This window comes from Protopterus annectens, chromosome 14.part0 (genome assembly GCF_019279795.1).
Source record: "Protopterus annectens isolate FY-2018-M chromosome 14.part0, PAN1.0, whole genome shotgun sequence".
Lineage (NCBI taxonomy): Eukaryota > Metazoa > Chordata > Ceratodontiformes > Protopteridae > Protopterus > Protopterus annectens.
The window spans coordinates 498,886,936-498,909,952 of record NC_056748.1 but is presented as its reverse complement, the minus strand read 5'-3'; the positions used below and the strand labels follow the sequence as shown (position 1 = coordinate 498,909,952).

Below are 23,017 nucleotides of genomic sequence, written 5' to 3'. Positions count from 1 at the left end.
GTCCCCAGATCCCTTATTATGTCTTCTGTATTTAGGGGACTACCACCTATGTGGTAGTTTGTAGGTGCTTTGTTTTTTCCAAAGGGGATGACTATGCACTTTTTGGCATTTAGTTTGAGGCCATGATTTTGACACCAGGTATCCATCTCAGTGAGACCCTTTTGGAGGATGTCTTTGTCAGCCGGAGAGTCAGTTATAGCCCCTAGTTTGCAATCGTCTGCGAACTTGGTCAGCCATAGTCCTCTTGTGCTTGCCTGTACCTCTGAGAAGTATATGCCGAACAGGAGGGGTCCTAAGACTGAGCCCTGGGGAATGCGACTTGTAACTAGTTAAGAGTCGGACCTAGCTCCCACAACTCTCACCATGTGGGTTCTGTCCGTGAGCCAGTTGGCAACCCATCTTGTGACGTAGGGGTTTATGTTCAGGCTGGTGCGCTTGTCTATATTACCAGTATGGGGAATGGTGTTAAAGGCCTTTGCAAGGTCTAGGTAGGCTGTGTGTACCACCTTTCCCTCATCTATAGCTTTGGTAACTGTCTCAAAGAAGTCCACCAAGTTTAGAAGGCATGATCTGCCCTTAACAAAGCTGAACTGGGTAGGGTCCAGTGTTTGGAGGTTCTCAATGTCTCTGTTAATGAGTTCCATGATGATGCGCTCCATAGCCTTGCAGACCAAGCTAGCCAGGCTTATAGGGTGATAGTTCCCTGGGTCTGTTATGGCTGCAGCTTTGTGGCATGGAATAACCTCTCTATGGGTATGTAGCCTGTGGAGAGGCTGAGTTTGAACGGTCTGTTTAGGTGAGAGGTTAGTTTGTCTTTGAGCTTGTGTAGGACGTAGCCTGGGACACCATCCAGTCCCATTGATGCTGTGTTTTTGGCTTTGGAGAGGGCTGTTTCAACCTGAGTGTCTATGATTTCAGGGGCTCTACCATTCTTCTGGTAATGGTTATGGGCCCTTTTGGGGGTGAGAGTGGGGTGAAGTTTGCACTGAACCTGTCTGCCAGGATGTTAGCGATATCGGTTGGTTCAGTGTATTTTGTGCCATTCTGCACTAGCTCCGAGCAGATCTGAGCATTGCCACTTAGATTCTTGACATAGCTAAAGAATGCCTTGTGGTTATCTTTGGAGTCATTGGCAATTTTTCTTTTGAAGCCAGACTTGGATGATTTTATGAGGGATCGTAGTTCTTGCTGATACTGATCAGGGATGTCTTCCCTTCTTGGGATTTTACTCTTTTCTGTACCAGTTTCTTCCTTCTATTGTATACATCTGAGAATGTATCTACCTGACACCTGCAGAGCAATTGGAAGGCCCCAAAAGTTCCTCACAGCAAGAGCAAGAAGACTAACTTAAGTTACTTAAATTATAAATAGAGGGACAGAGGATCATCAGAGAGAGAGAGACACCTATGCTGTGGACAAAAATCATGTACACATGAGGCAGAACACCTCTGGCGCTTTAAGAGAAAAGAGAAATCTTGAATGGATGGGAGATGCAGGTTTGCCCCAGGATCACCCTCAGTGTCACTGCTGGACAGAGGCACGGCAAAATAATGGCATAGTATCCTTCAAACTTAAGGGGGTGTGGTGAACAAAAAAACTTTGGGCTAGGCTTATAAATGCCCTAGGGCAGATAGCCTAGTATGAACCTATGAGCATGTTTATGGCAGGGGTCCACCAGACTGGCTTTCTTTTCTTGGTGGAGTGAATCTTGGTTTTGCTTGGGATAGCACGATCCATGCATTCTTATAGGTGGCCGTAGAATGCATTAGTAAAGGATTTTGCAGCTTGGACAGTGTTATCCTTTAGCATAGGGAGTTTGCTTTTGAAAAGTTTTTCACAGTGGTTTCCTTGATTGGGGTGGGGGTGGAATGTGGATATCCAGAATGATTTGTTTATGGCCAGATCTAACCAGCAAGGGGTTGACCTCCAGTGTGGAACACTGGTCACCCATGTTGGTGATGACCAGGTCCAATATGTTGTCACCTCTGGTGGGAGTGTTGACCAGTTGATCCAGGGTGTTTGAGTTTATACATTCCAGGAAATGTTGGGCAAGGAAGTTAGTACTTGAGTAGTTCTCCCAGTTAATGTTTGGGTAATTAAAATCACCCAATATTAGGGTGTTTAGTAGGACCTTTATGTTTCCCAGTGTTTCCAGAAACACAGAATGGGGGTCCTGGGACATGGTGGGTGATCTGTAGCAAGCTACAATTTGAATTGCAGTTTTGCCCATTGTTAGTTGCACGTGGATGATCTCTGAAGCATCATGCTGTGCCACTAACCTGGAGGTGTGGGTATCCTTGATGAATATGGATATGCCCCCGCCTTTTGTATTTCGGTCCAGGTTCTCTGGCTGAAATGTATGGTATGAGTTGTAGCCTGGTAGTGCTGGGGTGCTCTCTGGAGCCTTAAACCAGGTTTCTGTTACTGCACATATATCGATTTTCTCCATACTGAGGAGTGCCTAGAGTGCATGCATTTTGAGGTTTAGACTTCTGGCATTGAGTAGCAGCACCCTCAGTTTTTGTTTCTTGTGCTATTACGGTGGTGGGTTTGTCTTTTGTGCCTTGCCTAAAAAAGGCACTATGGGGGTGGCAAGAGCCTTGGCCAGTATTCAAACGCCTAAGGGTGACAGGTGCAAGCCGTCTCTAGCGAAGCAGCGTGTTTTGTCGAGTATGTCATCCCAGGTGGACAGACACTGGATCCCCTTTGAATGACACCAGAAACTTAGCCAATTGTTGAAATTGATAATTTTTTCTTTATACCGTGGTATCATTCTTGGTGAGGGCAGGATGGTACTCAGGGTCAGGGTCATACCAGCCTGGAATATGTGATCAGAGAGCTCTTCCATGTCTCTTTTCATGTAGTCCACATGTGACAAAAGCACATTTTACATGCATGGATTCCCAGTGCTGTAAGGGAGGGAGTTCTTGAAACATAACTTTGGCCACAGTACCTGACTGGGTTGTCTATGTAAGTGGGAGAACTGCTACAAGTTTTTGTATTATGTTATAACGCTGTAAAATTACTTTCCTTTATTGTTAAAGAAGGCTGTAGGAGATGCTGTTTGAGATGTAGAGTATAAAACAGTGACTCTTCAGTACTCCAAATGTTATATAATTATTGAGAACCCTGAGTGGTGAACTTATTTTTACAGGTGGAAAGTCTTAACAGGATTGAGTATATGTAGATATACGCATTTGTAAGGTTTCCCATATCAAATGTGGGGAAGATACGGGTTACAATGGAGCATTTAAAGAGATTTTCAGTTATTTTCTCCAGGCATAATGACAGTTGTTTAACCCCCACTAAAAAAAATTGCTAACAGTCTCTTGTTCTTGTATGGTCTGTATTGAAAAAACAACTGGATTATATAGGTAAAGCAAGGTGAAATTTTTAAATAGTCAGTTCAATCAATTCAGTCACAAGCTCACACACACACACATACACATATGTGTGTATATATATATATATATATATATATATATATATATATATATATATATATATATATATATATATACACACACATACATACATGTATATACACACATATATACATACATACATGTATACACACATAAATGTGCGTCTGTGACTGTGTGATAAATAATGCTAGGTGCTTGTTGGTGCTGCTGATTGGAAATTGGAGAGTAAATTTTCTAAACCTTAGCTGCTATGGGTCCTAGAGATGTTCTGAAAGAGTAACACGTCAATCTGTTGTAGGCCTTGATGATTTTAGTTATTGTCATATGACTTATAATGTTATAAACAGTTCTAGAATCAATATGAAATGGAAGGTTACCTCACCCATTATTATGAGATTGATAGGTTCATGGTGAGTCACTGCATGTGCGCTCCCAAATGTACACAGACGAAACCATGGGTGTATTCTGTAATAAGTTTGGCTTAAATTATATTTTATGGACCCTGGCCATATGAATGTTTCATTTAGAGAATGGATAAGTGTAAATGCTGATGCCCAAATCACTGTCAGGTTAGTGTGGGTAGTGAGAATTTTCTTTGGGTCAAATGTAGTTTAACAACAAGGAGCTGATGTTTCACTGTAAAACTTTATGAAAGTAAGCAAATAATGAAAAAAGTGGCTATATTTATTGTATAGAGCAAGAAAAACAGAGTTAACTGTGAGTTTGACATAAACTGTGGAATGGAGTAATGTAGCTGTTTGAAACCTTGCAAGGACTAAACTGATATGGAGGATACCTTATATTATTTCATATTTTCGCTGGGCTAGTTAACTTGATATTCAGCCTAACTGGACTGACTGAACAAAACAGATAGAATGTTTAGCACATGGTGAGAGGAAGGTCAGTTATAAGCTTCTCCGACTTTAAAGATTTTATATAATTCTATGAAGCCAGTACTATGGTGAAACGGGTAAGAACTATGTATTTATTTAACATTTGTTTACTTGGAAAGTCCACCTGGGAGTGAAGCCCATTTTTAGTGGCGGCCCGGGGAGAAAAGCTCCAATACAATATGTGGTCAAACAAAAACAATAATACAAGGATGAATACAAACAACATAAAGCGTGTAGGAAACATAAATTATACAATATGTGCAAGAGAGAAAGCATAAGAATGAATTATAAAAAAATGTACAGGAAAATGACAGTAATAATAACATTTTTAAAATCAAGAATCTTATATGTTCGTATGCAGAATTTTATCTTTGAATGGAGAATTGCTTTCATCTAACTTGGCATATATCAAAATGATCAAGACTTCACAATAAACATGTAACACTGGTGGCGGAGTGACCAAGGGGATTGAAAGGATTGCCTAGCATCTCAGTTACAAGAACATTTCAGTACATGTATGATGCCAAAATAGAGAGTATGCACGGGTGGAGGTTAAATCATGTTTTGACAGTACCGATCTTCACATATAAGATGATGTATATTCATTATTTAGCGTTGATTTGTACTGAGTAAAAATGTAGCTAATTCATAAGTAGACTATACAAATTAGTCTCATATCTGGTTACGACTAATGAAACTATTTATAGACAGTGGCTTTGCAGGGTAATGTGGCCTAGTGGATAAAGATCAATCTGATAAAAAGGATATTAGGTATAAAATATATTAATAACAATTGGATGTAGATAAAATGCTAATGCCAACAGTCAGATAAATAATGGAAAACAGAAAGATTGATGAACTCAGCCCTTTGGCATAGAGAGGATAAAGCTTTGACTATGACCTAGAAAATCAAAGTTTGGTAAGTGGTTTAGGTACTGAAGAGCTGGTCAGAGGGAGGTATGAGTGACAGGCAAATGCTAGTTCAACTACTTTGATGGAAGAAACTGGTGGTTCAGTCGTCATTTTGGCACATGTAAGTAAAGACATGAAGGCTAAGTAGTCATAATTGGATATGCGGGTTTGACTTGGTAAGTCATTGATGACCACCGTTATTAACATGCTGGTAGAGATGCACAGTGCACCTTCTTAGTGATGGGGCAATCATTTCAGCCATAATGTAATGGAATTAGGACCTACCAGAGACATAAAACTCCCCCAATGTATCCCCGTAATTTGAGATAGTAGTAATGAGGTAACCAAGAAATTTACATCAGTAGTCAAGAAGCAATAGGTGTGTCATGAAATCATTCAGCAGTATATTTACACAACTGATAAAAACTCAAGCTGGAACTCAAAATACACATGAAAAAATGCCAGTGAACCATGTAACCTAATTGAACAAATTGAAAAGTCGATTACTGCAAGTCAGCCTTACAGTAAAATGTTAAAGAAGGTATCTCAATAACAGAATGTTGATAAGAAGCAACATGATATTTAAGTCAGTTGGAGTTGCTTAGAATATTGGTACTTTCTAACAGTCATCCAGAGAAATGCATTCAGATATGGAAGCATTTAAAAAAATGTAAATCACATTGGCTACTAATGACAGTAAATTGATCACTTTTTGCCATCCAGAAGAAAATCCTGCAAATTAATAAAGGAGCAACTAAATTCAAATAGAAGGACACAGATGGTTGGACGGTTGGACTCCAGGCAGATTCACTAAAGTGTAATGTAACACAGAAAATGACAAGTTCGCCAATGATTATAAGAAGCATTTTGCACGGCACTGAAAACATAGTGTTCCAGTAAATAAATAAGGCTGAGATTTGACTTTGAAGTAAACAAGAATGCAAACTTATCAGCAAAAACGGCACACATGGACCTGGAGAACAGCTGATGCAAGTAGAGAAAGCTGAATAATGTCACTAGGTAGATTTAAAGCACAAAAATGTATTCCACACACAAGTCCACACTATATGCACCAAGCTTTCGTCCTTGCTCAGTCAGGAACTTCTTCAAAGTGATTTAATTAATAAAATCCACTTCATTTAAATACTTGAATAGCATATAATCAATCCTAAAACACGCCCCCTTATTTACATAACTAATAGAATATACCTAAAGAAATGAATAAATATACTATATCTCATATATAAATACAATACAATAACTAAATACTAAATCCAACAGCAGCTGTTTGTCTCCCTTGGTGTGTAATCATCCTACTGTAAGTTTTTGCATTCAAGTAATCCAAACCATCCTTCAGGTCAAGCAGGTCTCTGCCCCCCATATCAAGCAGTAGAAATTTTAGTTTTTTCTCTTGAGAACTGGGCACCCACAGACACTTGTCCTGCAACTAAAGAGACTAAATATTAATTAATTCAAACCATCCTTCAGGTCAAGCAGTAGAAATTTCAGTTTTTTCTCTTGAGAACTGGGCACCCACAGACACTTGTCCTGCAACTAAAGCGACTAAATACTAATTAATCCAAACCATTCTTCAGGTCAAGCAGGTCTCTGCCCCCCATATCAAGCAGTAGAAATTTCAGTTTTTTCTCTTGAGAACTGGGCACCCACAGACACTTGTCCTGCAACTAGAGAGACTAAATACTAATGTAGGTGCTTAACTTCCAAGTGTCTAGACAGTAAAATACCTTACCTGCATTAACTTAAACAAATGTTAGTGAGTGTATTAGTACATGTCTGCTGTATAGTTCCTTAGTCAAACCTCTATACTGATGAGTACATCACCAGGACTAAACAGTTGTATATTGCTCTCCAGTTAGTGCCCCCCCCCCAAACTAAAGTCAAGTTTCTTTTGAGAAATACTCAAATCTATAAAAGAGCATTTCATTTCCTCTCCTGTTTCATCTGTAACTAACCCCAGCTTTAATTCTATATCCTTTTAAGAATGTCAGAAAATTATACTCTGTGCCCATAACATAGTCTATAACTTAGTGCAAACATATTAAATTACAGTTAAAATTTCAGTTGAAAATATTACAATTTAAGCTAACATTACATACTTACCAAAGTCTAAAGAAACACTTAGAGTCGGCGTTAGCCCGCTTCGCTGGCCCTCGCTGCGCTCGGGCTTGCTCCGCTCCCCTACCTGCCTCCTATACCCACCCGCTACCACTACTTCTACTTTTATTCTAACCCCTAATCACCCGACCAGTAGTCTAACCCCTAATTCCTTAACAACTAGCCCAACCCACTCATCCTACCTCCCCCCACCCCCCAATCCAATTACATCCCACACTGATCCCACTCCTAAAACACATTCCCAGACAACACAACTCTACCCTCACACACAACCAGCCAGGAATCCTAGTTGTACTTCTCACTCAAAGTAGTATCATGTTACCCACATTCTCATCCCTATCACTAGCTCTACTATCGCTAACCTTCCTAACTTCCTTACAAACAGATCTACCGCTGCACAACTGCTATCACACTACCCACACTAGCCCACCCTCTCAAACCCACTCAGACATTTACATCTGCCCTACAATCATAAATCTTACAACTACATATTACTCACTAACAAAAATTACACCATCTCATCACACTAAGAAAAACTCTAATAGACCAAGCTCTCAAACTATTAATATTAAAAAACACATACTGACACTCCTACAAATTCTGCTAACCTCTGGTGACATTCACCCAAATCCAGGTCCCCTCTCAGCTAGACAAACATCTGACCTGCTAATCCTAAATCTCAACATAAGAAGTATTACCAACAAGCTAACAGACCTACATGCATTCATAGCCCACTACAACCCTGATATACTCACCATTACAGAAACCTGGCTTAAACCCAGTATCCAAGATGAAGTCTTTCTTCCCCCAGGGTATAATACACTTAGATCTGATAGAACAAACAGGAAAGGAGGAGGAGTAGCCATTCTCTTTAAAGACACCCTTAACCTCCAGCTCCTGCACACCACACCACCCACTTTTCAAAATGCTGAAGTCCTGTTTTCTGTCCTATCCATAAGAAACACCAAGAAGATCAATATAATATGCTGCTACATACCTCCAGGCAACAACTCGCTCATAATAGAAGACATCCTACACTGGACAAAGGACAATCTACCTCAGGAAACGATCCTACTAGGAGACCTTAACACTGACTGGGCAACCTGTAACTCCAGCAGCCCCTCTACACATATCAATCTATATGGGTTCTCTCAACTAATTAAAGAACCAACTAGAATAGATGAGAAAACAGAGAGAATCCATACTGGACTGGACACTAACCAACTATCCCAAACAAAACTATACAGTAGGCTGCCTCCCAGATGACTTAAGTGATCATCTCCCCACCTTCCTACTCCAGAAACACTCCAATCACCCCAAACCAGTAGTCTACAAATTTGTACGAGATGACCGTAACCTTACCCCACGATACCTAAATACTGTCCTAAGCCACTGCAACTGGGAACCACTACAGACACTCGTTTAGACCAGGCAGTAGACCACTTCAATACTACCTTCTCTAACACCCTTAATAGTCTAGCTCCCAGCAGAAAGATCAGAGTTAAAGCCAACTACGCACCCTGGCTAAATAGGGACACCAGAGCCTTACTAAAAGCTAGAGATAAAGCCTGGAAAATCTGGAAAACTGACAAAACCCCTAGCTCCAGACAATACTATCAACAGCTTAGAAACAAGGCCAAGGCTGAATCCAAAATAAACAAACAAAACTATTTTCTTAGCGCCCAAAGGAAATATTCAAATAGTCCACAAACATTTTGGCATGCCATTAACTCCCTACTAAAGCCAGGCAAAACCACAACCCCAGCACCCATCTCTACTAACAATACCCTAGACATAGCTTCTCAATTTAATAACCATTTTACTAAATCCATCTTAGCCCTGTCCAGTCAAATAACCAAAAACAGTCTACCTCAGTCACAACCTAAACTATTCCACACCACCCCTCTTTCAGCCTATCACCAGTGCCCACCTCAACTATCAAAAAACTCCTCCTAAAACTAAAGCCAACCACGCTAGCAGCTGATAACATACCTGCTGCATACCTAAAAATGGCTAGTGACTCCTTATCATATCCTGTCTCCATCCTTATCAACTGCTCCATACTAGAATCCTACATACCCAAACTCTGGAAAGTATCTCGCATCATTCCTCTCCATAAAGGAGGTAATTCTTATGAATTCTCCAACTACCGACCTATTGCCATCCTTTGCCCCTTATCCAAAATTCTTGAGAAATGCATCCACTTGCAGGTGATGACATTTCTTAACACACACAATCTACTATCTACCACACAACACGGTTTCCTTCCACATCATAGCACTACCACAGCCCTTCTATCTTTCACTAATTATATAAACCTTCACAGGAATGATAACAAATATGTATCAGCCATTTTCCTCGACCTCTCAAAAGCATTTGATATGGTCTCCCACTCCATTCTACTAGACTCACTAACATCATTATCCTTCACCTCCTCTACTATAGCCTGGTTCAGAAGCTACTTGTCTGACAGGCAACAATCAGTCCAGTGGAAAGGAACTCTGTCTACACAACTTCCAACCACCATAGGTGTCCCACAGGGCTCTATACTGGGCCCGCTGTTGTTCTTTATTTTCACAAATAACCTCAAATGCTCTACACAACATGCCACACTCATACAATATGCAGATGATTCAACTCTGATCTGCTCCGCCTCATCTCCCACCACCCTACATACACTCACTCAAGATACCTTTATCTCAGTAGAAAAATGGATATCTCGGATCCAACTAATTCTAAATCCCAAAAAGACAAAACTGCTATTATTTACCCTAACAGATAAAAAAAAACCTCTCCTTTACCATAACATCTAAGGACAGCACCACCATCTCCCGTTCTAACCACACCAAACTTCTGGGCATTGAAATAGACAATAATCTCCACTTTGATGTTCACATCTCACATACCATAAAACTAGTACACAAAAAACTAGGCTCCCTATACAGGCATAAGTCCTTTCTCTCACAAAAAGCAAGAGTCACTCTTGCACAAAGCCACCTCCTCTCAACTCTATTATATGCAGCACCAATCTTTACCTAAATCAGACAATGTGACCTAGACAAACTAGAATCATGCTACAATAAAATAGCCAAGTTTGCTACTAACTCAACCTATAGAACCCATCACTGTGCTGCACTAAAATAACTAAAATGGCTTGAGCTACCACAGCTACTTAACTATCACCAGCTGGGCACAGCCTACAATATTCTCAAATATCCTGAAAAAAAACCCTCATTATCCAACCTACTTACTATCTATACTACAAACTGATACCTAAGATCCAGTGAAAAATCTCTCCTCTCCATCACCAAGGCTAACAATAATGCAGGGAAAGTGCTATACTCCCACACCGTTGCCAGAAATTGGAACTCTCTTCCCCTATCTGTGTCTACTGCCCCCTCCACATCCATATTCAAAAACTCCCTCAAATCGCACCTTCTTAGTACATGGTTATGGCCCTTGTATCACATAACCCTACCCATACTACTATTAACTCCCCAATTTCCTCTCTGATCACATGCTGGAGCTCTGATCCCCTGTAGGCTTGGTCATCTGAAAGGGTACTTTTAACTGTAGAATCTTACTTGATATATTTTCTTTTCTTACCAAAGTATGACTGACATTGTCTTTTTACCCATGTTCTATATCTTTTACCTGGAGTGTTTTTATTAATTCTTGTTATATTACTATGCTCAGCATACATGATGTAACCTGTTTTGTGTATTATGCTGGATGTACTGTATTTGTATAACTTGATGTTGGAGCTTTTCTCCCCGGGCCTCCGCTGAAAATGGACCTGGTCCAGTCGGAATTTCCCGGTTAACAAATTTAAAATAAATAAAATAAATAAATAAATAATCTAAAATATCCTATTTAATATTAAATATAAAACATATACAATATTTCTATATACAATTCATCTTTCCAGAGCTTTTAATTTTAAAAAACATGCAAGTGAGAAACTGTCATTCAATCCTGGCCATTGCAGGGAATTCATCCTTAATTGCCATAGGGCTTCTTGTTTTTCTAATATTAATGTCCATGGTCCACCCCTTATGTCTGGTGTAATTACCTCCAGTATTCCATATATAAAAGTATGGTCTGGATGATCCATATTATGTCTAGCCAAAGCATTTGTTTCCCTTTTATTTCTTATATCTCTTACATGTTCATAAATTCTGCTTTTTAGTTTCCGCTCTGTTTTACCTATATAAAAACAGGGACATTTTGTGCAAACTGTGCAATACACTACTTTCTCTGTCGTACATGTATATCTACTGGTAATTTTCACTATAGTGTTATTAATATTAAGTGAACTGCCCTCATGAAAATAACAACAATAGTTACATGAACCACATTTTTTCATGTATCCATTTTGTGTATTCACCTGTGTGTATTCAAAAAAGTTTTTGATAGTTCTACCCTTTTTATATGTGATGGTAGGAGATGCACCCACTCTGTGTCTGGTGTCTCTATTATTAGTCAATACCACCCAATTTTTAAATAAGATATCAGCAACGTTCTTACTACTTTTATTAAAAATTGTAACAAATGCACTATTAAATTTCCTCTCATCAGATATCTCAAGATTTTGATCTGTTTTTTGAACCTGTGATTGATTGTCAGCACTATTAACAACCTGCCTATCATTTCAACTTATTTCTACTTGTTGATTTTGGTATAACAAAGGCTTAAATTGTCCCCTCTCCCTTTTATTTACCACTTCTAACATCACATCATTTATTAATGAATTAGGGTATCCCCTCTTCTGAAACGTATCTTTGAGATGGTCACACATCCAGGAATCTTTCAAATTCAGATACCATTCGTGCAGCCCTTACAAACTGGCCTTTTAGCACAGCTTTCTTTTGTTTAAATGGGTGGGAGCTACTAAAATATAAAAAGCTGTTTGAGTATGTTGGTTTTCGGTAAATTTCAGATTTAAACACCTTAAATACCCCGTCTTTCATTAACCTCACATCAAGGTATGGTATTTCATCAACTCCAACTGTGTGTGTGAATCTTAGAAAAGGGGTACACCCATTTAGATATTCTACAAATTCAGGTATAGTCTTCCCTGCCCCCCAGTACATAAAAATGTCATCCAAAAATCTCATATAACATGTACAATGGGAGAAATAGTTTGAGTTAAATAAGTATTTTTTCTCCCATTGTAACATTACAATGTTAGCATATGTCCCCCCACAAGCTGAACCCATTGAGATGCCCTCTGTTCATAGGTTCATAGGTTTATACTAGGCTATCTGCCCTAAGGCATTTATAAGCCTAGCCCAAATTTTTGTGGCTTACGCCACCCCTTATATGAAAAAATACTGTGCCCATTAGTTTGGTGTGCCTCTGTCCAGCAGTGACACAGAGATGATTCCCGGGGTAAACCTACGATCTCCCATCCACAGGTCAAGATTTCTCTTGAACAGAGTCAGCGAGGTGCTCTGCCTCACATGGACCGGGATTTTATTCCACAGCATAGGGAGTCTCTGAGTGATAAATCTATCCCTCCAGCACGTCCTATTTATATCCGTGCTAAGGTTTAAGTCGCTTGCTCTAGTGGTTTTGGTGGATTTGGATTTTTTGAGGTGGAGCATGTCCATTAATTCCAGGTTGGACATGGTCTTGTATGTCAGGCACATGTCACCTCTGAGCAGACGGTATGCGACTGAATAGAGCTGGAGTTTCTTCAATCTGGCAGCATATGACAGATTTTGGAGTCCCTTTATACTTTTGGTGGGGAACTTTTGGGGTCTCTCCAATTGCTGCAGATGTCGGGTGAGATACATCCCAAATGGGGCATTGTACTCGATCATTGGTCTGATAAGTGAAGAGTACAGGGGAACAATGACCTCACTAGATCTGGATGTGAATCCCTTCATGATCAGGTGGGCAATGTAGAAGGTCTTTCTAACCACTTTAGCAACGTGAGTGTCAAAAGAAAGGCCACTGTCAAACTGGGTCCCCAGGTCCCTGATAACCTCTTCTGTGCTTAGTGGATTGCCACCTATATGGTAGCTTGGGGTTACCTTGTTTTTCCCGAAGGGTATGACTACACATTTTTGGCGTTTAACTTCAGGCCATGGCTCTGGCACCAGCTATCTGTTTCCGTGAGTCCCTTCTGAAGGATATCCGTGTCGATGCACTTTCCACTATGGCGCCCAGTTTGCAGTCGTCAGCAAACTTTGTCAGCCAAAGTCCTCCCATGTTGGCCTGTACTTCTGAGAAGTAGATGCCGAACAATAGGGGGCCAAGGACCGAGCCCTGTGGGACACCACTTGTGACCGGCTTGGAGTCTGACATAGCGCCAGCAACTCTAACCCTGTGGGTTCTGTCCTTAAGCCAGTTTGCAACCCATGTTGTGACATATGGGTTTACATTTAAGCTGGTAAGTTTTTCTACAATACCCGAGTGGGGTATTGTGTCGAAGCCTTTGCAAGGTCAAGGTAGGCTGTATGGACTGCCTTTCCCTCATCAATGGCCTTGGTGACTGTTTCAAAGAAGTCGACTAAGTTCAAAAGGCATGATCTTCCCTTGACGAAGCCAAACTGGGTCGGGTCCAATGTCTGCAAGTCCCCTATATCTTTGTTTATGAGCTCCATTATGATCCTCTCCATAGCTTTGCAGACTAGACTTGTTAAGCTTATGGGGCGGTAATTACCAGGGTCCGTAGAGGCGCCGCCTTTGTGGAGTTGGACCACAGTTGCCGTACGCCACTCCTTGGGCACGTATCCTGTGGTAAGGCTGAGATTAAACAGCTGCCTTATGTGCGGGTTTAATTCCTCATTTAGCTCGTGTAGCACACAGCCGGGGACACCATCCGGTTCCATTGATGCTGTGTTTTTAGATTTAGAGAGAGCAGCTTTCACCTGCGCATTTGAGATGTCTGGGAGGCTACACTCGGCTGGGATAGTTATCTCTCCTTTAGGGGGGGAGAGGGGGTGAAGTTTGCACTGAACCTGTCTGCCAGTATGTTGGCAATGTCTGTGGGTTCAGTGATTTTGTATCATTTTGGACTAATTCTGAGCATATCTGGGAGTTTCCACCCAGGTTCCTAACATAGCTGAAAAAGGCCTTATGATTGTCCTTTGAATCCATGGCAATTTTTCTCTCAAAATTGGCCTTAGTTGATTTTATGAGTGCTCGTATTTTTTTACTAATAATGATCAGGGTGACTTCCCTTTTATGGATTTTGTTTTATCATGTAATAGCTTTCTCCTCTTATTGTAAAGTTTGTTAATGGCTGGGGTCCACCAGACTGGACGTTTGCCCTTTGTGGAAAGAGTCTTGGTTTTATTTGGGATTGCCTGATCCATGCAGTCCTGGAGGTGTTCATAGAAGGCATTTGTAAGGGCTTCCGCAGCTTGGGTTGTGGTTTCCACTGGCTCAGGGGCCTTGAAGGATACCACACCAGTCTTGAGTAGTGTGAAGTTTGCTTTAGAGAAGTTTTTCACTGTGGTCTTTTTTGTTTGGGGTGGGGGCGGGATGTGGATTTCCAGTGAGATTAGTTTATGATCAGATCTCACCAATGAGGGATATACTTCCGGTGTGGAGCATTTTGTCCCCATGTTTTTGACAATGAGATCTAGTATATATTCTCCTCTTGTGGGAACAGTGACTAGCTGTTCCATGGCATTTGAATTTATGAACTCCAGGAACCGTTGGGCTAGAAAGTTAGGGCTTGAGTAATGTTCCCAGTCTATATTCAGGTAGTTGAAGTCACCCAATATGATGGTGTTTGGAGATACATTTATACCCTCCAGTGTCTTCAGGAAGGCTGTGTGGGGTTCCTGAGTTTGAGAGGGTGGCCTGTAGCATGCTACAATTTGTAGAGCAGTTTTGCCTATGGTTAGTTGCACCTGGATGGTTTCAAGCTTATGCGTTGCCACCAACCTGGAGGTGTGGGTATCCTTTATGAATATGGATACACCCCTCCTTTTGTGGTGTGGTCCGGGTTTTGGGGCCGGAACGCATGATATGAGGTAAAACCTAATAGTGCCGGGTGCTCTCAGGAGCCTTGAACCAGGTTTCAGTTACAGCACAGACATCGATGTTCTCCATACTGAGAAGGGCCTCGAGTGCGTGCATTTTGAGATTTAGACTTCTGGCATTGAGCAGCATTACCCTCAGTTTCTTCCCATTTTTGTTTTCTAGGGTGGTAGGTTTAGAATTTGAACCTTGCCTAAAAAGGCACTATGGGGGTGGCAAGAGCCTTAGCCAATATCTGGAATCCCAGGGTGACAGGTGCAAGCCGCCCTTGAAGCAGCGTGGCTTGTCAAGCATGTCATCCCAGGCAGACAGACACTGGATCCCCTTTGAATGACACCAGACATTAAGCCAATTGTTAAAGCTGATCATCTTGTCTCTATATTGTGGCATCATTCTTGGTGAAGGAAGGATACTGCTCAGGGTCAGGGTCATACCTGCCTTGCAAATAGTACTCCTTATCAAACAAAATAAAATTGTTATGCAAGACAATACTTAATAAATGTTCAAATTTGGTAATTTTTACCTGTTTTATATTCTTTTCCAAGAGATATTCACAAAACCATTCTACCCCTATATTATGGGGTATAACATTATAGAGGTCTTTCATGTCAATGGTGATGAAATAACCACCTTCGATGTATTCTAATAAATTTATTCTCTGTAGAAAATCCCACAAGTCTTTGCATACACTCTTCTCCTCAGATACAAAATTCTTTAGTTTAATATCTAAGTACTTTGCAATGGGTTGTCTAATAGAACCATGGGCATCCACAATGTGTCTCATGGGGGGGGGGGGGGGCATGCAAATCTTTGTGTAGTTTAGGCAAACCAAACTTACAAGAGACTTTAGGGTGGGGTACTAGCATATAGAATGCAGTAATTCCAGGAGCATCAAATTACAGGCTTTACTGAACCTTCGCCATGTGAAGTCATAATAATCAGAAAAAAAACATACACACCTGTTCAAAATGAAAATAAGCTCACAAAATGACATATTTAGCACTTCAATAAACTGCTTTTATTGAAAGAAAAGGCTGCTTAACTGCTGTGTGTATTTCTTGCAGGTCTGTGGAATAGCACTACATATTACTATGCACATTTCTATTCTTACAAATGAATGTAGACCTTCAACTTTAAGTTATATGCAGCAGAATAAGACATATTTAGATAGCCTTATGCTAGAAAGTTGATTCACATTGTTGACCCTCATTTGGTCAACTTTTATGACCCCCGATTCTCTAAACTTACAGTAAACTTAATTGTGGTTTTAGGTGGTTTGTACTATCTTCCATGCAAGGAAACAAGAACAAAAAAATAGATCAAACGATGGTCAACTAAACGAGTCTACTTTCTAGCCAGATCTACCTTGGAATACATGTTATCACTTGATGTTAGACTGTGCTTGGTTTTATTTAATGTTCTGAATTACACAGCTGCTTAAACAGTTTAAAATCTTATTATCTTTTTCATTTCAGATTAGCCCTGGAGCTGAGCACAATGTCTTAAGTGATAAAACCCTTTTTCCTTCCTTTCTCCGTACTGTAACTGGTGACAAGTTCCAGACATACATTCTTGCCCAATTACTTAAGCACTTTGGCTGGACGTGGGTAGGAATCCTTGCATCTGACAATGATGTTGGTGAAATTGGTAGTCAAGATCTGAAAAGGGAAATTCAGAAGACTGGAACATGTATTGCATTTTTAGAAAAAATTCACATAAATTACTCCAGAGAAACATTTACTAAAATAATAAGGAGTATAGAGAAATCATTTGTTAATGTTGTCCTTGTTTACAGTGATGAAGTGCATGTAAAACCCTTACTTGAAGCTCTTTATTATCATAATGTAACTGGGATGGTTTTAATATTGACAGCATCATGTGCCATTACACCAGGATGGTTTACAAAGGAGTCCTGGAATTTATTAAATGGTACCATTGGCTTGATTCTTTATACTGGTGACATGCCGGGATTCAGGGAATACCTTTATAGTCTACATCCTTCCACATCTAAAAATGATATTTTCATTAAAAAGTTCTGGACTGAGGCATTTAACTGCCTCTGGACAGTTAATGATAGCTCTGAGTCAATGCATCCTGGCAACACTGATCAGTATTTACTGTGTGATGAAGTGAAACTGAATGAAGATCGAATGCTTGTGTTTCAGCTGAACGATTTGAGCTACACCTATCACGTTTACCTTGCAGTATATGCATTTGCACATGGTTTACATGATCTACTTTCATTTAGATGCAGTTATAAAGCATTATTTAATTATAGTTGTTCAAACACTGATGATATTCAGCCATGGCAGGTACTGCACACGGACAAAAATGATAGTTCTTCAGTGACATTAGCTGCATGGTAATGTGAACTAAATGGCTGTATTAAATATGTAAAACCATTTTGTAGAAGTAAAAAATATGAGTGAAATCGTAGTCCTGTAAAGGAAAAGTGACACCAGTATGTTTAAATTATTGGTTCATCAGCAACCACTACAGTATTCTTCTCACTGCTAAAATAAATGCACTCAGTGCACCAGTTTTAGTGATTTTAGTTATTCAGTCATATTACTTTAATTTTGTTTTAAATAATAAGTATACAAGAGAAAAGGTCCATTTTCTTGCATGACATAGGAGAAAAGAGGCTTGATTAGTATGTGCTATTATAATAGTGCTATGAGGGATGATCAAAGAGTAAATAATAGGTGCATACATTAAGCATAATATACAGTTTAACTGCAAAAAAGATTAACTGCCTGCTTCTATTACGCTTGCAGTGGGACTATTGATTCCATCACCGGTATGTGGAAACATTAATTGCTTACAATACTATATCTATATATAGCTTTGTAAGGAGTAATATTCACCTTTGTAAAGCCAGCTCTACAGACGATATTGAAATTTCACAAAACTAGATACTCTTAAGTACAATAGATCCCATTTTCCTATAAACATCTTGTAATCCATATTAGTATACCTACAAACATTTAAACTGAGTTCTGGCATTATGACCATATTTGCAAATGGCTTACTTTATGAAGGATAGAGAGATTAGGAAAGAGAAAGGATGGCAAATTAACACATCAAATTATTGATAATGGCTGTGAAACTCAGAGGAGTCTGAAAAATACAAGATGCATTAGTGACTGCAGCAAAATCCTGGAGTCATGGGAGTGAGGAAACATGTATGAGGTAGATGCTACACTATCAAATCTGTATGTTTAACAGGCTCTACTCTCTGCTAGTAGTCATGGTACTGCAAAAATAGCCCCCTGTCAGTGGCATGACACCTACCCACACTCACTCTATCATGCCCTCCAGGATAGTGAAATCTTGTACCACTACTGCTCGGACATATGCACCATGTGGGAGCTAGTCGAAATGTGTCACCCTGATATGCAGACCCATGGGATACATGAATTACCTCTCCCTGTGGATGACAAGATACACATGGCTTTGAGTATACTAGCTACAGGGACCTTTTGTCAACTAACAGGGGACATGGTGGGTGAATCCCAGACATCTGCCTTAAACAAAATCCACCGATTTCTTGATGCCATGCCTCAGCATATGGGGAGGCATAGGTGGTTTTCACGTATTATAGAGGAGACAGCCAACGCCGTGTGGGCTTTTTACAACATAGCCTGGTACCCTGATGAACTGTGGATGAAATATTGCACCCAAATTGAAATAAAGACCACACCTGGGGGACAGGGAAGAGGGTAAATCAAGTGTAAGGGGTTTCACTCTATCAACTGCCAGGTAGTTTGTAATACAGAAAGTATAATATACAATGTGCCTGCTGGCCATCCAGGCAATACCACGACTCACACATATTACACAGACAAATTATACCAGCTGCTTGTAAAGAGTGATTTTACCTAGAGACATTTTATTGGTGATGCTGGATATGCCTTGGAGCCATGCACTCATTATAAATCTGCAGTTCATGTCAGGGAATGGCCACGATTAGTTCCTGTCACAGACCCATGTCATTGTTAAATGTTTATTTGGCTTGCTGAGGGCCCACAGCTAATGTCTGGATGTGTCTGGAGGTGCCCTGCTATTTGATTCTGCTAGATGCAGTAAGATAATTTCTGTTGGACAAGTCTGGGGCACACACAAGAGATGTATATGCAGACTGTGCCCAGCCCCATCCATGGCATTGCTCTCTCATGGGAGGTTCACAGGCATGATCCATGCTATGCTGGGAAGACAGTTTGTTCCATGACCACTTGTGTGTCTAATTGTGGCCTCCTCACTGGAGGAGGGAGCAGAAAAGTTATGGGAGATGTGTCAGCCATCATATTTGAATGCAAAGGGGCACCTGATGCAGATAATCTCCCTGCACCACCTGCCCAAAATGTAACATGTGGCTGATGCGCTCTTGGAGGTCATCATGCGGACCACATACCACAAATACCAGCTTAAGAGTGTTGGTTTCAGCCTGTCCTTGTATTATGGCCCTGCATAAATGCTATCTTAGGTGGTGCTTGGTACTCATGACATGCTGGACCACCAGAACAATGTCAACCCATGTCCATCTCTTGCTCAATGAAGCTGGAAGCTACTAATGGAGAGTGTGCAGCGGATGAAGACGATCATCCTCAATAAACACTGTGTCTTCACGTCATTTTTGTGTCTTCTTAGGTTTGAGGGATGTGATGCACAGGTTTACAATTTATGTCCATGAAATGATATAGGGATGTAGCACTGACACTGTGATCCCTGACTGTGCTGGGATTTGGCTGCCATCATTTTCAGAGCGAGACAATCCCTCAACATCATGCACCTCTTTATCCATTGTGAAGGACTTGAGAGCACTGCAGATGTGAATACACTAAAGCAAATCACCAAAACTAAGTCAGACCCCTCACCATTACATAAAGCTCAGTGAATTAATGCATGCTATACCTAAAATGGTGATAATGGAAATTAACAGTTAACATAGCCTGTGTCAGTGGTCTCTGCATCTGTAGCTCTGGTGTTCCTGCAACAAAAAGTGTTTATGTTTTTAAGTTATATTAAACCAGACATTCACATACTATGACACATACTCGTCCATGTTAAGATATACCCTCCTGGGGTATAACCAACAGATATTCGGTATGGTCTGTTGAGCTCTGTGCCAAAATTTGAGACTCCACCATGGATTATGAAATTATGCAGACTCCCAAGCACAGATGCTAGGAACTCATCTGCCTCTGTTAATGGTGGGATAGTCAGAGGGCCATCTCCCATTGCGCTCTGTCATCTGCCAGATGAGTAGCCCAATATTATGCAGCACTTATCATGTTAATGGCTCAATGTCATGACTGGCTCTCTAATCGTCGTTTGATACTTAATCCAAAAAAAACAAAAATGTTACTGTTTTCACCGACACAAAGGTCAAGCCCCCTCAACTTTACGATCCAAGCAAAGGACGGGACAATAATCTCTCCGGATCCCGCGACAAAATTATTAGGGGTAACTATAGATAACAACCTAAAATTTGATACTCATGTAAACCTAATGATTAAATCAATCAATAAGAAACTAGGTTCGCTATATAGAATAAAAAGCTTCTTGACCCCCCAAGCTAAATCTGCCATTGCCCAAACCCATCTCCTCTCTACCCTACTGTACTCATCCCCTTACTACATAACATTAATAAAACGATCATGAACAAGCTCACTATCTGTTATAATCACATCGCTAGGTTTGTTACTGGGTTACCATATAGAACCCACCACTGTACCAACTTAACCCAGCTTAACTGGCTTGAGCTACGAAACTAATTTTTATAACCTACTAGTACTGACCCACAAAATTTTATATAACCCTGAATACCCTCCTCACTCAAAAATTGATCTCCCTTGCAATAACCCTCGACCACTGAGGTCATCCAGTCGCCTTATACAAACAAGTAAAACTAATAACGCAGCTGGTGACTCTCTCCTCAACTCGGGGAAAACTTGGAACAAACTCCCTCCTGATATTACTTCACTCCCCTCTTTAAACCAATTTAAAACTAAACTAAAAGGCTACCTGGGGTCTGATATTACCTGCCATTGTTTTAACCCTGGCTAGCTATCTCTCTGAATATACTACTCCTAGATCCTGGTTATCTGAGTAATCCTTATTATAATAATTTGCTGTCATCATGTATAATTATTAAGTAAACTAACTAAATTCAAGCTATTAATTACATATCTTGTAATGACTGACCTCACCTTGCTTTAAATGTTTATGTTTTTGTTACTTCTGTAATGTCTCATATTGTCTTGCTTGGAGCTTTTCTCCCCGGGCCTCCGCTGTAAATGGACATGTATCCAGTCGGACTATCCCGGTTAACAAATGTAAAATAAATAAATAAAATAAAATAAATAAATGTCTCACTTGATCTTATGCCTGTTTCAGCTACCAACAGCACTGATGTAATTAGTTATATCCTGTTAGGCATGGTCAAGAAAAAGCCAGTCAGATTTGTCATGGTCGATCATCTCCCAACCATGGAGACAGGGCCTGTGCTATGATGTCATTTTTTACAAGGGAGAACTTGCATTTTTGCAGTTTACCGTGTTGTGGCATTGTGCTCTGAAATGTAAAAAAAGTATGTGAGAGCTTTCATATCACTACCTGATATACCATATGCATATACTGATAGAACGTTTAGGGTGCCTGTGAAGCAAGAACTATGTGGCCTTGCTCTACCATTACAGGGAATGTCACACAGATATGGGATAAACATGGAAAGGTGTTTTGTACTAGTTCTTGACAGATTCAACCTTCCATCTCAAAAAAAGGTTGAAAATGTAGAATATATACAGGGGCAACATTTTATGGCCTCTGTCAGTATTTTCCAGTTGAGTAACACATATGTTACCCATACCACTGTTTATAGACTGAGAAGTAAGGTATACCACAATGACGTAAGTAAAGTGTACCCTAGCAAGGCCATCAGTATGTCAGGAATATTAGAGATGATTTCCTATGGAACATGAACATGGCAACACCTGCTGTAGAATATGTGTAGTGCAGGCCAGGGCACAAACTGTATGGGGCATATGTGTTTGCTGCTGTTGGATACACACTGTTTGCGCATCTTCTCATAGGCCTACCTAACTAGTCATCTTCCCACAGTATCATACACACAATGAGCATTTGTAAACACTCACATCATCTTGCAAGAGAATGTTGCCTTCCTTTCAGGTACCCCCCACCAGACATAATAAATATTAATACCTGCATAAGGCAGCTCTCACCACCAAACAACTGCAAACATTAAAACACTTGTAGTATTTATTATACCAATTACTGCTTTACATGACCTTAGAAAAGTGTCATAGCAGTAGATATTGAAAACTTCTCTGCTTGGAGTACAGGTATACATAGACTGTATTTTCACAAATATGGAATAATAAATGCATTTCAGTTCCTTGTTCTATCCCACAGAAAAATATATGTACCCTGCCATGGTACTGGGAAATAGTATTATAACCCCACACACTATCAGCATGGATGCGCATGCAAGCTATAAAATAAGCAAAACATGTACTAGTAACATACTTTTGGGGAAAACCTCAGGCATATATTTTAAGAATAGGTTCAAGCAATATCAACTCTTAAGAAATGCAGTTACCAAAAACACCTGCTATCCGAACTTTCAGTAAG

At 40.2% G+C, this 23,017-nt stretch overlaps 1 protein-coding gene across 1 annotated transcript in view; it reads left to right on the top strand.

Moving 5' to 3' along the window:
- Positions 1-23,017, top strand: part of LOC122788689 (extracellular calcium-sensing receptor-like) — a 193,580-nt gene that overhangs the window by 110,169 nt on the left and 60,394 nt on the right. Inside the window, exon 4 of the mRNA XM_044055584.1 lies at positions 16,840-17,676. Within this exon, the coding sequence (XP_043911519.1) occupies positions 16,840-17,676 (837 nt within the window). The remainder of the gene's footprint in view (positions 1-16,839; positions 17,677-23,017) is intronic.